At 42.7% G+C, this 14,737-nt stretch overlaps 1 protein-coding gene across 1 annotated transcript in view; it reads right to left on the reverse strand.

The window, feature by feature from the left end:
• The window catches only part of LOC134612718 (multidrug and toxin extrusion protein 2-like), a 129,797-nt gene that overhangs the window by 70,287 nt on the left and 44,773 nt on the right, over positions 1-14,737 (reverse strand). Inside the window, exons 4-5 of the mRNA XM_063457144.1 lie at positions 6,763-6,911; positions 4,716-4,758 (exon numbers count right to left, since the gene is read on the reverse strand). Coding sequence (XP_063313214.1) covers positions 4,716-4,758; positions 6,763-6,911 — 192 coding nt within the window. The remainder of the gene's footprint in view (positions 1-4,715; positions 4,759-6,762; positions 6,912-14,737) is intronic.

The raw sequence follows: 14,737 nt of genomic DNA on the forward strand, positions 1-14,737 counted from the left end.
AGTGTGTATAATGAATGTAGTGTGTGTAGTGAATGCAGTGTGTATAATGAATGTAGTGTGTAGTGAGTGCAAAGTGTGTATAGTGAATGTAGTGTGTTTGTAGTGAGTGCAAAGTGTGTATGGTGAATGTAGTGTGTTTGTAGTGAGTGCAGAGTGTGTATAGTGAATGTAGTGTGTTTGTAGTGAGTGCAGCGTGTGTATAATGAATGTAGTGTGTTTGTAGTGAGTACAGAGTGTGTATAATGAATGTAGTGTGTTTGTAGTGAGTGCAGAGTGTGTTTAATGAATGCAGTGTGTTTCTAGTGAGTACATAGTGTGTATAATGAATGCAGTGTGTTTGTAGTGAGTGTAGAGTGTTTTTTAGTGAGTGCAGTGTGAATAATAAATGTAGTGTGTTTGTAGTGAGTGCAGAGTGTGTATAATGAATGCAGTGTATTTGTAGTGAGTGCAAAGTGTGTATAATGAATGCAGTGTGTTTGTAGTGAGTGCAGAGTGTGTATAATGAATGCAGTGTATGTAGTGTGTTTGTAGTGAATGCAGAGTGTATATAGTGAATGCAGAGTGTGTATAGTGAATGTAGTGTGTAGTGAATGCAGAGTGTGTATAATGAATGCAGTGTATGTAGTGTGTTTGTAGTGAATGCAGAGTGTGTATAGTGAATGTAGTGTGTAGTGAGTGCAGAGTGTGTATAATGAATGCAGAGTGTGTATAGTGAATGTAGTGTGTTTGTAGTGAGTGCAGAGTGTGTATAATGAATGCAGTGTGTATAATGAATGCAGTGTGTATAATGAATGCAGTGTATGTAGTGTGTGTGTAGTGAATGCAGAGTGTGTATAATGAATGCAGAGTGTGTATAGTGAATGTAGTGTGTGTAGTGAGTGCAGTGTGTACAGTAAATTTAGTGTGTTTGTAATGAGTGCAGAGTGTGTATAATGAATGCAGTGTGTGTAGTGAATGTAGTATGTTTGTAGTGAGTGCAGAGTGTGTATAATGAATGCAGAGTGTGTGTAGTGAATGTAGTGTGTTTGTAATGAGTGCAGAGTGTGTATAATGAATGTAGTGTATTTGTAGTAAGTGCAGATTGTGTATAATGAATGCAGTGTGTGTGTGCTGGATTGTGTGTGTGTGTGTGTGGGTGCTGGGTGATTGTGTGTGTGTGTGTGTGTGTGCTTAATGAAGTGTGTGTGTGTGTGCTGGATGATGTGTGTGTGTGTGCGTGCTGGATGATGTGTGTGTGTGTGCTGGATGATGTGTGTGTGTGTGTGTGTGTGAGCTGGATGAAGTGTGTGTGTGTGTGTGTGTGCTGGATGATGTGTGTGTGTGCACTGGATTATGTGTGTGTGTGTGTGTGTGTGCTGGATGAAGTGTGTGTGTGCTGGATGAAGTTTGTGTGTGTGCTGGATGAAGTGTGTGTGTGCTGGATGATGTGTGTGTGTGCTGGATGATGTGTGTGTGTGCTGGATGATGTGTGTGCGTGCTGGATGATGTGTGTGTGTGCTGGATTATGTGTGTGTGTGCTGGATTGTGTGTGTACTAGATTATGTGTGTGTGTGTGTGCTGGATTATGTGTGTGTGTGTGTGCTGGATTGTGTGTGTGTGTGTGCTGGATTGTGTGTGTGTGTGTGTGTGCTGGATGATGTGTGTGTGTGTGCTGGATGATGTGTGTGTGTGCTGGATGATGTGTGTGTGTGTGCTGGATTATGTGTGTGTGTACTGGATTATGTGTGTGTGTGCTGGATGGTGTGTGTGTGTACTGGATTATGTGTGTGTGCGTGCTGGATGATGTGTGTGTGTGTGTGTGTGTGTGCTGGATTATGTGTGTGTGTGTGTGTGTGCTGGATGATGTGTGTGTGTGTGCTGGATCATGTGTGTGTGTGTACTGGATTATGTGTGTGTGTGTGTGCTGGATTATGTGTGTGTGTGTGTGTGCACTGGATTATGTGTGTGTGTGTGTGCTGGATTGTGTGTGTGTGTGTGTGTGTGCTGGATTGTGTGTGTGTCTGTGTGTGCTGGATTATGTGTGTGTGTGTGTGTGTGTGTGTGCTGGATTATGTGTGTGTGTGTGTGTACTGGATTATGTGTGTGTGTGCTGGATGATGTGTGTGTGTGCTGGATTATGTGTGTGTGTGTGTGCTGGATTATGTGTGTGTGTGTGCTGGATTATGTGTGTGTGTGCGTACTGGATTATGTGTGTGTGTGTGCTGGATTATGTGTGTGTGTGCTGGATTATGTGTGTGTGTGTGTGCTGGATTATGTGTGTGTGTGTGTGTGTGTGTGCTGGATTATGTGTGTGTTCTGGATGATGTGTGTGCTGGATGATGTGTGTGTGTGTGCTGGATGATGTGTGTGTGTGTGTGTGTGCTGGATTATGTGTGTGTGTGTGCTGGATTATGTGTGTGTGTGTGCTGGATTATGTGTGTGTGTGTGTGTTGGATTATGTGTGTGTGTGTGTGTGTGTGTGCTGAATGATGTGTGTGTGTGCTGGATGATGTGTGTGTGTGTGTGTGCTGGATGATGTGTGTGTGTGTGTGCTGGATTATGTGTGTGTGTGTGTGCTGGATTATGTGTGTGCTGGATTATGTGTGTGTGTGTGCTGGATTATGTGTGTGTGTGTGTGCTGGATGATGTGTGTGTGTGTGTGCTGGATGATGTGTGTGTGTGCTGGATGATGTGTATGTGTGTGTGTGCTGGATTATGTGTGTGTGTGTGCTGGATTATGTGTGTGTGTGTGCTGGATTATGTGTGTGCTGGATTATGTGTGTGTGCTGGATGATGGGGGGGGGGTGCATTTGCTTTTTAACCTTTATGTGTTGTTTTTTTTTACTTTATTCCCCCCTCCCTGCTTCTTACCTTGTCAGGGAGGGGGGAGATCGCCTGGTAGTCCGGTGGAGGGAAGCAGCCGCTGCACACAGGGGCCATCACACGCTGTGTTCCCTCTCCAGCTCTAACTCTCGCGAGACTCGCCTGTGCAGAGCGTTGCCATGGTAACCCGTGGCAACGCTCTAACAACGGCAGGTCTCGCGAGAGTTGGAGCCGGAGAGGGAACACAGCGTGTGATGGCCCCTGTGTGCAGGTAGCAGGGCAGGTCCTGCAGGACTGGGAACGGGAACGGCGTTCCTGCTTTGGAAAAAGTGCAGGAATGCCGTTCCCATGCGTTCCTGCAGGACTCGAGCCCTGGTCTCGCGGGAGTTAGAGAGAGGGAAGAGCTGTAATGTACAGCTGCAGTCTGCAGGGCCCCCTCTGCAAGTACAGGGAGCGGGGGGCCTGAAGCTGCACATATATATAGCGATCATCGCTATATATATGTGCAGAGAGAGAATGTGGGGCCTGGACTGCCAAAGCAGTCCGGGCCCCAGGACCGCCAGGCCCGTGACAACCGCCATGGTTATCACCCCCTGATGGCAGCCTTGGATATCAGTGTTACAATGTAACACGTTAATTTTGAAAACAAAAAAAATGGTTTGGAAATAGCAAAGTGTTACTTGTACTTATTGTCCTATAACTTGCACACACAAAAAAAAAAGCTAACAGCATGTTAACATTGGGTATTTCTAAAATCAGAACAAAATTTAGAAACTATTTAGCATGGGTGTTTTTTTGGCGGTTGTAGATGCGCAACACATTTTGGGGGTTTGGAAAAGTGTGTTTTTTTATTTTTTCATCAGATTTTATAATTTTTTTATAGTAAATGATATGATGAAAATAATGGCATCTTCAGGAAAACCATTTAATGGTAAGAAAAACAGTATATAATATGTGTGGGTACAGTAAATGAGTAAGAGGAAAATTACAGCTAAACACAAACACAGCAGAAATTTAAAACATTTAAAAACACAGCAGAAATGTAAAAACAGCCCTGGTCCCAAAAAGTGGTCTGGTCACTAAGGGGTTAAAGTAATTATACCTGATTGAAAAACAAACCATTTTGTTTTTATGCAGGCTGTGAGTCACAACGAGGTGAGATGTGGCTAAGGCTGCATAAACAGAAGCAAATATGATTTAACTCCTAAATGCCAGACAAGTGAACAGTGAAACTTAAAGGACAACTATAGTGCCAGGAAAACAAACTTGTTTTCCGGGCACTATTGTGCCCTGAGGGTGCCCCCATCCTCAGGGTCCCCCTCCCGCCTGGCTGAAGGGGGAGGAAGTGGGTTAATCACTTACCTTTCTCCAGCGCCGGGGACTCTCCTCCCTCTTCCGACATCATCGACTGAATGCACATGCGCGGCAAGAGCCGCGCACGCATTCAGGCAGTCCATAGGAAAGCATTCTCAATGTGTGAGGACCTCCAGCGTTGCTCAAAACCCCATAGGAAAGCATTGAAATTATTTTTCAATGCTTTCCTATGGGGAGACGTAATGCGCGGCATTTCCGCGCATGCACATTAGGTCTCCTCGGCCGGTGGGCGAGATCAGTCTCGCCCACCGGCCGATGCAATCACAAGGAGGAGCGTCGCGGAGGCGGTGACAGTGGTGAGGGACATCGCCGCTGCCCCAGGTAAGTGACTGAAGGGGTTTTCACCCCTTCAGTAAACGGGGATTGGTGGGTGGGAGGGAGGGAGAGGGACCCTCCAGTGCCAGAAAAACGGATCGTTTTTCTGGCACTGGAGTTTCCCTTTAACTCTCCCACTGTGTAGAAGAGCTCAAACTGAATTAACTTTAACATTTTAGAAGAGCAGAAAACAAAACCTCAAATGAAAACCACATGTAACTTACAGGAAGAGCTGGAATAAAAATCATCAGATATGTATGTGTTAACCTAAAAGAAAAAACATTTTTTTTACAAATGTTACAAATACAAAAATACATGTATGAAGTGACCTTGTGTCTATCCATGGTAAGCAGCTCTCAGCTACTGTTGCTTTGTAGAGGTAACTGTATTCTCCTGCACAAAGAGACTGAAGGCACCTGGTGGGACCTAGATAATTGTGAAACCATGCTAAAATGGTTTTACTATTTACATGGGATGACACCAAGGCTCTCCTGACTCCATTGAACTGCACTGACACTAGAAGACAACCCAATGGCTAAGCCAGTGTGTTGCCCCTCCACTCAATCTGCTCCATGTAATGCAGGAAGGAAAGAGCCCAGCAGCTTCTGGTGCTGGACATTGAGTAGCTGTATCTCAAGCTTTTACTAGTTAGAGTCTTGCTGTGGATTACCACAGCAACTATTTGGCACTGTAAGTGCTGGAGCTCGCAAGAGAGTTACACATGGTATGCAGTTGGTATAAGGCTTGATACCAAGCTCCACTGGACCACCAGGGATCTAAATGTTCCCCCTACCAGCAAGTTAACAACTGGGAGGGGGAGAAAATTTATTTAAAAAAAAAAAAAAAAAAAAAAAGGTTTATAAAGCCCCTATCCCAATCCAAGACAGCATACTAAGACTCGCTATGCACACACTATACTTCGTATACATATACACTACACCCCTAAACACACACTACACCCTCATTACACACAACACCCCCTATATCCCATGTACACACTCACACATATAGCTTCTAGACACACTCAACTTATGCACACTCTATACATCCCCAGAAACTATAACCACTATCCATACATACTACAACCCCTACATAAGAATACCCCTTATACACACAATGCATTCCCTATACAAACAATAAACCCCCTCTACCTGTATACACCACACCCCATGTACACACACATTCTGCCTATTCACACTATACACACACCATACTTCCATGCACACAGTACACATGTTCTATACACACACTCGCACACTACAGCCCCTATGCATATGAATCCACTACAGCTCATAAAACAAACACACATACACACACACACACACACACACACTCTCTCTCTCTACAACCCCTATTCAAATATACACACACTGTAGCCCTTAGATACATACACACTCTACAGTTCATAGACATTTACACAATCTCAACAGCTCTTAAACATGTGGGCACCCCCACAAACATGCTGCAGCCTCTAGGAGTGCATGGTAAACTACAAACAGACCCTTTTGGACACACACAATCCCGCAGCAGCTTTCAAACACATACAGCACCACTGGCAGGTTCCCCATACATGCAAATCACTCTTTATCGGTCCACCAGCAAACAAAGTGTAAGCAGGTTATTAAAATGGTGTTCATTATTTATTTTAAGAGGGGAGAGCCTACCATCCATGGTTACTCCAACTAAAAACAGTGGTTTATTTAAAAAAAAACAAAAAAAAAAACGTAGTGGTTAAATACTGTGAATTATTTCAACCAACTATTCTAAATCATGGTTGGTGGTCCACATAACCATAACAATAATAAAGTCTGAGGGTGCACCACAACTGTGTAATACATTGCGATATTTTCACACTTCATTACCACTCTTAAGGACAGGATCATTGTAGCACCTTTTTTTATAGGATATAATATACAATTATTTCCTGGAATTTCTTGGAATAAAAGGGGGCAGCTTATTACCAGGTAAGGTCCGTCAGTATATTGGTAACTTACCCTTTTTTATTTTTATTAAAAGACTGTTTTTGGTTTTAGTTACTTTGTTAAAGTAAATCTGGCACTTTTTGAAGGGGCCCTTCAGGTGGGGAATTTATGACTCTGTGGCTCTCACATAACCATTCTGGATGCTGTGCACTGCGTCATAATATCTGTGTGAGAGCCGCACAATCAAGGAGTAGAAAAATGTGAGGAGTGTAAAGTGGGTTGGGGTGGCACTAAGTTAATTATTCTATAATTACTTTTGACAGATAAAAATGCTTATTGAGTGGTTAACCTGGCAACATCTGGATTCTGTCTGAAGAGCAGCAGGATGTGTTCAGTATTAATGAAGATGGCCCAACAAGGAAAACAGAACAGTAACAGGATCAGAATCCCTCTCTGTAAGATTGTCCCAACGCGTTTCAGATTTTTACCTCCGTACGTCTAAAAAAAGGGTTTAGAGAAAATAAAAACATGCACAAATAAAATACAGTCTGATCACCTTTCAAGCAATGAAGTAAAATAGTTAGGCATAAGAATAACTACATGTTTGAGAGCTCGACAAAGCCTAAACTTTTTCACCTTGCTACTTGCTTTCTAAAGCTGGTGGCAATGAAAACATATATATTTCTATCTATAACTCCATCCTAAAATACAAAGTATGTCCTTTGCCTTTCTACAAATGACACATATACACAGACAATAAAAGAGACATGAGGAAAGAAGAAAAAGAGCATCATGTCTTTTCAGTGATACATCGCCAGCATTGTGAGATGGAGCCAAGATAGACACGGGCTAGTCTTGTTGGAACCATATACCATCTATATAGCTGTTTTCCATTAGTCTCCTAATGAGAAACACATTTTGATAATCCACAACTATTTATAGCTGCGACAACCAAGTCTTAAAGGGACGCTCCAGTGCCAGGAAAACATATCCATTTTCCTGTTTCTGTAGGGGTTAAAACCCCTTCAGTGACTTACCTGAATCCAGCACCGAAGCCCCTCGGCTCTGTGTCAGGCTCTGCCCACGCTCACTTTACGTGATCACTTTACTTGATCTAAGAACACAGAAGTCCCCCTAGTGGCTGACTGGTAAAAACTGCAATAATTACACTTGCAGGGTTAAGGGTGGTGGGAGTTGCCACCCAGACCACTCCAATGGGCAGAAGTGGTCTGGGTGCCTGGAGTGTCCCTTTTAGACAAAATGTACACTGAAGTTTAGCTTCCGTGTCTTTCCTACTGGTACTTGAAGTACAGCTTTATAGCATAACCTTGTGTCATATAATGTTTGGACTTGCAATGCCTTTTCTTTGTTGTAATTCCTTGTTTTGTTCACAAAAAAAATCTAAATAAATATACATATGGACAAAACAAAAAGGAGGAAAAGCACGACAAGCATGACCTTAATGGCAGCCACATAAAACATACATCACATTTGGATTTACAGCCAAATAATAACATTAGCAAATATTGTTATATTCATACCCCCTAGAAGTGATGTGTTAGGTTATACCTAGAAAATGTGAAGGTAGAAATAAATACAACAATGGGGCATCTGCCTAGGCCATGATCTCACTGGGAGAGAAGGGTGTGACTTAATAATATTGACTTTTGTTTACCTTAAAGAAACACTCAATGAACCATAGCAACTACAGCATGTTTAATGTAAAATGTCTTATTTCCTGCTTTTACAATTCCATAGAAAGCTCCAGACAGTGCTTGGTGATTCTACTGCCTTTATAACTTATGTCCAGTGTTACTCTACAGGTTATGTTCCAATTTCTAATCCTCTCTTTGTAACCCTTCCATTCATACCTCTGTATCCAGTACTGTATACCCTACTGCTTCCAGATCAGATTCTTTTGGACCTATCTTTAGTTAACCAGAGCACTACGCATCTATATTTTTTATTGTGGCCTACTTTACAAGTTGGAAAGTGATATTCAATCAGTTACATTCACTATTTTGTAGTTTTCTCAACATAAACAAAATAAGTTTTACAAAATCAAATAGGTCATTGGTAATAAGTAAGAGGTTGAGCTTTAACATTTACCAGTAGGATTTCAAAGGAATATAGTAATTAATTTAGTAAAGGTGACTGACATGTTCAACTACTGCCAACTCTCCAAAGATACCACTTGCATGCGTCAGGGACTACGATCTGCAATTGCTCAGGACAATGAAACATATGACATTGGGTATGCAATAGTTTGCATTTCAACGAATGAGAGCAGGAGAAGGTACACCAAAGGAGGTCCACGGTTCAAGTGCTCCGTTACGTCATTATTAAAGTGTGAATTGAAAGACCAAACTTAATAAAACAGAACAAAGTAAACTAATTGCAAGTTTTCCCTAAGACCCTGCCCTCGAACATCACTGTAAGCAAGTGCCCGAGAATAAGGTGAGAAAGCCCATCAAGTAATAAATGCCAGGGGATCTCGACCCGCCACCACCTCAACTGAATACCATGCCGTGTATGCCAAAGTGGTTTTAACTTTGATCTTGAAAGATTTGTCTAGGGTGAGTATATGAACTCCAGGTCAAGATACATTTTCTGGCAAGGAGTTCTTTGTTAGTTAGTGAGCCAACCAATACATTTCAAAGATAAAAGCAAGCTTGGATAGACATAATTTTAAGGTGGGTGTGTGCCTCTGGTTCCAGATCTGAAGGATGATTTTGTGTCGTACAGCTGCTAGGATAAGGAGGAATCGTTTATTAGGCAACGGAGGACCTGGTAAGGGTCCCAAAAGCAAAAATTCATAGGTAAGCAGTAAGGTGGACATGCCACCTCTAGCTAAGTAACAGTTCAGCTCAGAAAGATTGGATTAGAGTGCACTCTCACAGACAGTGATACAGACCAGCCTTGGTGTATGTACACTTGAAACAAGTCGCAGTCTGCCTTCTGGCCATGAGATGGAGTTGGTGGGGGAATAATAAGCATAGTGTAGGGTTTTAAAGAACATGTCCCTATAATACACGATGGGTAATGTTTGGCTATGAGTAGAGTGTGCAGTGAGCATTTCTCCTGGACTTATATCCAGAAAATGCGTCCTCCACTTGCCTATGCCTGTTTGTAAGCTGCTCCAGTCCGGAATATGTCGTAATATCATAGAGAGCTTGGAAATGGAATTGGAATCAGAAGAGCACAACATGGCATCCAAAAGATTCTCTCAGTCAACAGGCATGAAGTGTTGAGTGATGGTATTATAGTAGTGTTATATTTTAAAGTAAGCGAACCATGAAAGTGGGAAGCATGGGAAACGCTCCCATAGCTCAGCAATGGACAGAAATCTCTTGCTGACATGATCTACAAAAGAGAAAAGTACAAAATTGGAGTAGGGCTGCGCCACAGTAATACAATATAGCAATAAAAAGGTATATGACTTATATAGTCCCGGATTAGGAAATTCTTTTATAAAAAACTTGGATACCAAATGGGTCTTTACAGGCAGAAGCTGGTAGTCTTTGTGCTTCTCATATATATATATATATATATATATAGAGAGAGAGAGAGGAAAGGACGATAAAAGACAGAGAAACTTATAGTGTAATATGTTCATTTTAGTGAATAAAACCATAAAATAACGAAGTTACACTCACATTTAATATAGCTTAAACTAGCTCTAAAAAGATAATGGCATAAATAAAAAACGTAGTGACCAAAATCTATTTATTAATATTAAATACATCCAAATGCGTTTAACCAATAGGCTTCATCAATGGAGTAAATGTGTTTAGAGTGAACCCTTGTATAGGGTTGCTGCCTTGCCTCTTATCCTGGTTGATTAGTGCTGACTTTCCAGTGTCCTATTATGATGTACAAAAGGTCGAAGGATGACAATCTCACACAGTGAAGGGATATTGAGCACCAGGAACAAAGTCTGGGTTATAAGGTAAAGGCAGGTGAATGGTGCATATTAGGCATGTGCATGGGGAAAACTTTTCGGTTCGGAATTCCGAAATTCGGGATTTTCGCTATTTGGGACTTCGGCAACTTCGGCACTTCGACATTTCGGAAATTAGGCAACTTCGACACTTTGGAATTTTGGGACTTCGGCACCTCGGGACTTCTCTTGGAGCCGCTTGGTAGATAACTCCCTAATATACCGTGAGTAGGGGCATGTCTAGTAAACAGTGAGCAGCCTAAAAAATAAGTTCCCCCCTCCCGAGACCCTGGCCCCCAACCCTGAGCGGTGGGTGGGGGCCCTAAATCAGAATAAGGGGGGGACCTAATGTCCTTCCCCCTGGCCCTCACCCCTGAGCGGCGGGTGGGGGCCCTAACGTAAAATGATGGGGGGACCTATTGTCCTCCCCCCTGGCCCCCACCCCTGAGCGGCGGGTAGGGGCCCTAAATCAGAATAAGGGGGGGACCTAATGTCCTTCCCCCTGGCCCTCACCCCTGAGCGGCGGGTGGGGGCCCTAACGTAAAATGATGGGGGGGACCTATTGTCCTCCCCCCTGGCCCCCACCCCTGAGCGGCGGGTGGGGGCCCTAAATCAGAATAAGGGGGGGACCTAATGTCCTCCCCCCTGGCCCTCACCCCTGAGCTGTGGGTGGGGGCCCTAAATTACAATAAGGGGAGGACCTAATGTCCTCCCCCCGGCCCCCACCCCTGAGCGGTGGGTGGGGGCCCTACAGTAAAATAAGGGGGGCGACCTAATGTCCTCCCCCAGGGCCCCCACCCCTGAGCGGTGGGTGGGGGCCCTAAATTGTAATAAGGAGGGGGACCTAGTGTCCTCCCCCCTGGACCCCACCCCTCAGTGGTGGGTGGGGGCCCTAAATACTAATATGGGGGGGACCTAAGGTCCTCCCCCCTGGCCCCCACCCCTGAGCGGCGGGTGGGGGCCCTAAAAAAAATGTTCCCCCCAGGTGACTAGGGGTCCCCAAACCCCTAGTCACCCCCTCCCCCCAATAAAAATTATCCTCCTACCTACCCCCCTCACCTTAAAAACTAATGAGGGTGAGGACTTTAACTAAGTACCTGTAAAAAATAAAAAACTTACCATTCAATGTTTTCTTTCTTCTAAAATCTTCTTTTTTCAGCCCCCAAAAAGGCCAAATAAAAAACCATAATAACCGACGCAATTATAAAACAAAAATAAAAAACGAGCGCCAAAAACTCTCTGATTGGTTACTTAATCCACCAATCAGAGAGTTATGAGTCAAATTACACAGCGTGGGAAAATCCCAAAGAACTTTCCCACGCTGTGTAAAATGACACAGAGCACTCTGATTGGTGGATTTCAAACCCACCAATCAGAGTGCTCTGAGCCTAATTGCAGGGCGGGGCAAGGCCTTTTTAAGCCTTCCCCCGCCCTGCAGAGCTCAGTCTGCACAAAGCCCTCGCCGGGTGAAGAAGGATTATTTTTTTTTGCGATCATTTTTTTTTTATATAATTGCGTCGGTTATTATGTTTTTTTGTTTGCCCTTTTTTGGGGCTGAAAAAAGAAGATTTGAGAAGAAAGAAAACATTGATGGTAAGTTAAATAGAGGGTGGATTGGCCCATGAGATTGTCAAGTGTAACTGGACAGGGAGGGGGTAACCCTCAAAGTATAATGTACAAAGGGAGAGAAGTCTGTCCTAAAGATAAAACACAATATGGTGGTATTGGTATCGAAAAGGCACTCCTGATTATGGCACAAAGGTATAGTGTGCTATAGAGGTAAAAGTTAAAAATTGATACTTTAATATATTGGGAAAACACATTCCTATCGTAAACTGTCACCAATTCATAGGTACAGTATATCCCGGCTGGCTCTCAGCTAGCAGTCGGAATTACTGACATAAGAAAAATGGAGGCGTATACATAGGGGGATGAGAGAGGGAGAAAAAACAGAGGAGGGAAAGAAACAACATAAAAATATATAAACTGAGTTTGTTCAATAATGTGAACAAATATGTCGTTATTCAGTACAAGAAAGTATATATGTCAAATGAACATATGTATCTTAATTTTAATTTTAATTCAATTGTAACTGAATAGCTGTGGCTACTCTGTTCTCCAATATTCACGAAAGATTGACCTGGTAGAAAGCTGTTCAAGACAATACTAGATTATTCATATCTGTAGGTCGAGAGGTCTCTAGTGTTTATAGAGCTAGACGTGTATGCCAGTTTGAGCGGGCTCAAAAATGCCATGGCAAATCACGGGGTAGTAACTGGGAGGCGGTCAGTACAGAATGTTAGCTGACTAAATCATAAGTATGGTGCTGAACCTTCCGATTGATGCGACCAGTGATCTATAGAGGTAATAATGGACGTGGTTAACTGATGATAGCCTACTCCTTTTCCATATATAGGGGGCTGCTCAGTTAATATGTGTCAAAGCAAGAGTTCAAAGAGAATAATGAAGCAAATAAAGAGACAAATTTATCTATGTACATATTCTAGGTAATCTGTATACAAATTAACCACTATCTTGCTCCTGGATATTCTACCGTAATGAGACAGATAGCGGAATAAATACTAAGGTTGGTTCGTATACAAGATGACCTCTATGGTATTATGCCGTACTTAGATAAGTAAAGCGGAATGCCTACTGAGAATAGTCGGTATATAGCCTGTCCACCGGATCGCTTCTAGACATGCTGCTTGGCAATGTAAAGTTAGTAAAACAAGTCATGAAATAGGTACTTAGAGTGATCAGACTTTTATCCACTTACTTCCTCCGAGATATTTAGTTTAGAGCGAAGTGGATGTTAAGACTGATGGGTGTGCAGTGTCACTACTGACTTGCTACTGAAAATCTTGCCGAGCAGTATATAGCGCTATCTCGTCTGAACGGATAGCTCAGTGATTATCGTCAGCTTTTCTACTTTAAATAGCTAGAGACTTTAGAGAAAGGAAAGTGCCTTCGAGGGCACTAGTAATAGTAAAGGAAGAATATTGAAGACTTTGCAAATGCATGAAATAAGCCGTGGCAAAAGTAGCTAGGAGGTTAGAAATGAAGACCATCGGTCGGTCAGTTATTCCACACTGCTTGTCGCTGAACTGAATGCCCCAATACCTTGGTCGGTAACTCAGATAAGTATAATTGCTGAAGTTTCCAAAGGGGGCAATACTGTATTCAGTGTTTCTGGAAAGTGTGCAGAATAATGTCGGAGAACCCGACGCGCGTTTCGCCCTGTTTAGGGGCTCGTCAGGGGGAAATGACTCCCTCCAGTGGTGGAGTTTATAAATCCCGCCCTTGCAGCTGATTGGTCCGATTTCGGCTACCTGGGAATGGTAATCTACGGTGGCTCAGTGGGATCAAAAATGTAATGAACACACAGTAGTTTAGATTGTAAAGTGTATATGCCAGAATTCTTGTATATCTATGGTCCTAATACCTATCCCTGAAATGTTAAAAACTATTTCGGGATGGTGTAATAAAGGAGGTCCTATGTTATACTTTGAGGTGATTGAGTGTGTAGGAAATGTATATAAATACCTACTCAGTTGATAAGACACCTCTTCTTAAAGGCATAGAGTTGAATTCATAGATGTTGTACCCATATATGAGATAAAACAATTAGATTAGATTATAGGAGAAGATCTTTTGATACAGATGTAATTCAAAGATCAATGATGGTTTACTTCCAGTCATTACTGAGATCAATAACAGTAAATCTCACCAATTGCTCATCACAATTTGATGTATAAGGACATGCAGTATATACGAGCACCATTTTGAGTGCAAGGATAATTTTGTAACGAGAGACCAGTGGAGGGAGAGTAGTTATAGTGCTGCTCAATAACCTCTAATTACTGGTGGATAAATGGTGTATAGTTAAAATCTTCGTTTAGACCGTGAGGGGCTAGAGTCTTGAAGGTGAAAATCCAGTGGGATTCTTTTTGTAGTAGAATTTTGTTAAAATCACCTTTCCTTGGGTTAGGCATTAGTTTCTCAATGGCCTGAAATCGTAAATTGTCAACAATGCCATTGTGAAAATTAAGAACGTGTCGTGCTACTGTGGTTGGAGTAACGGTATTCTTGATGGAATTAATGTGCTGCAGAATCCTTCGTCTAAACTGTTGGAAGGTCTTGCCGATATACTGGATTCCACAGCTACAAGTAATAAGATAAATGAGACGAGTGGTGCCACAATTTATCAAAGCGTTGGTAACAATGCTGATCCGCGTTTGGGTGGAAACCGCCGACTTAGTAGGTGAGATATACTGGCAGGCTTTACAATGGCCGCATTTAAAGGTTCCTTTTAGATCAGAGAGCCAGTTTGATGGTGCTGAAGGGGAGGAGAGGTGGCTGTGGACCAGTTGATCCTGTAAGT

The sequence above is a fragment of the Pelobates fuscus genome, chromosome 1, assembly GCF_036172605.1.
Source record: "Pelobates fuscus isolate aPelFus1 chromosome 1, aPelFus1.pri, whole genome shotgun sequence".
Lineage (NCBI taxonomy): Eukaryota > Metazoa > Chordata > Amphibia > Anura > Pelobatidae > Pelobates > Pelobates fuscus.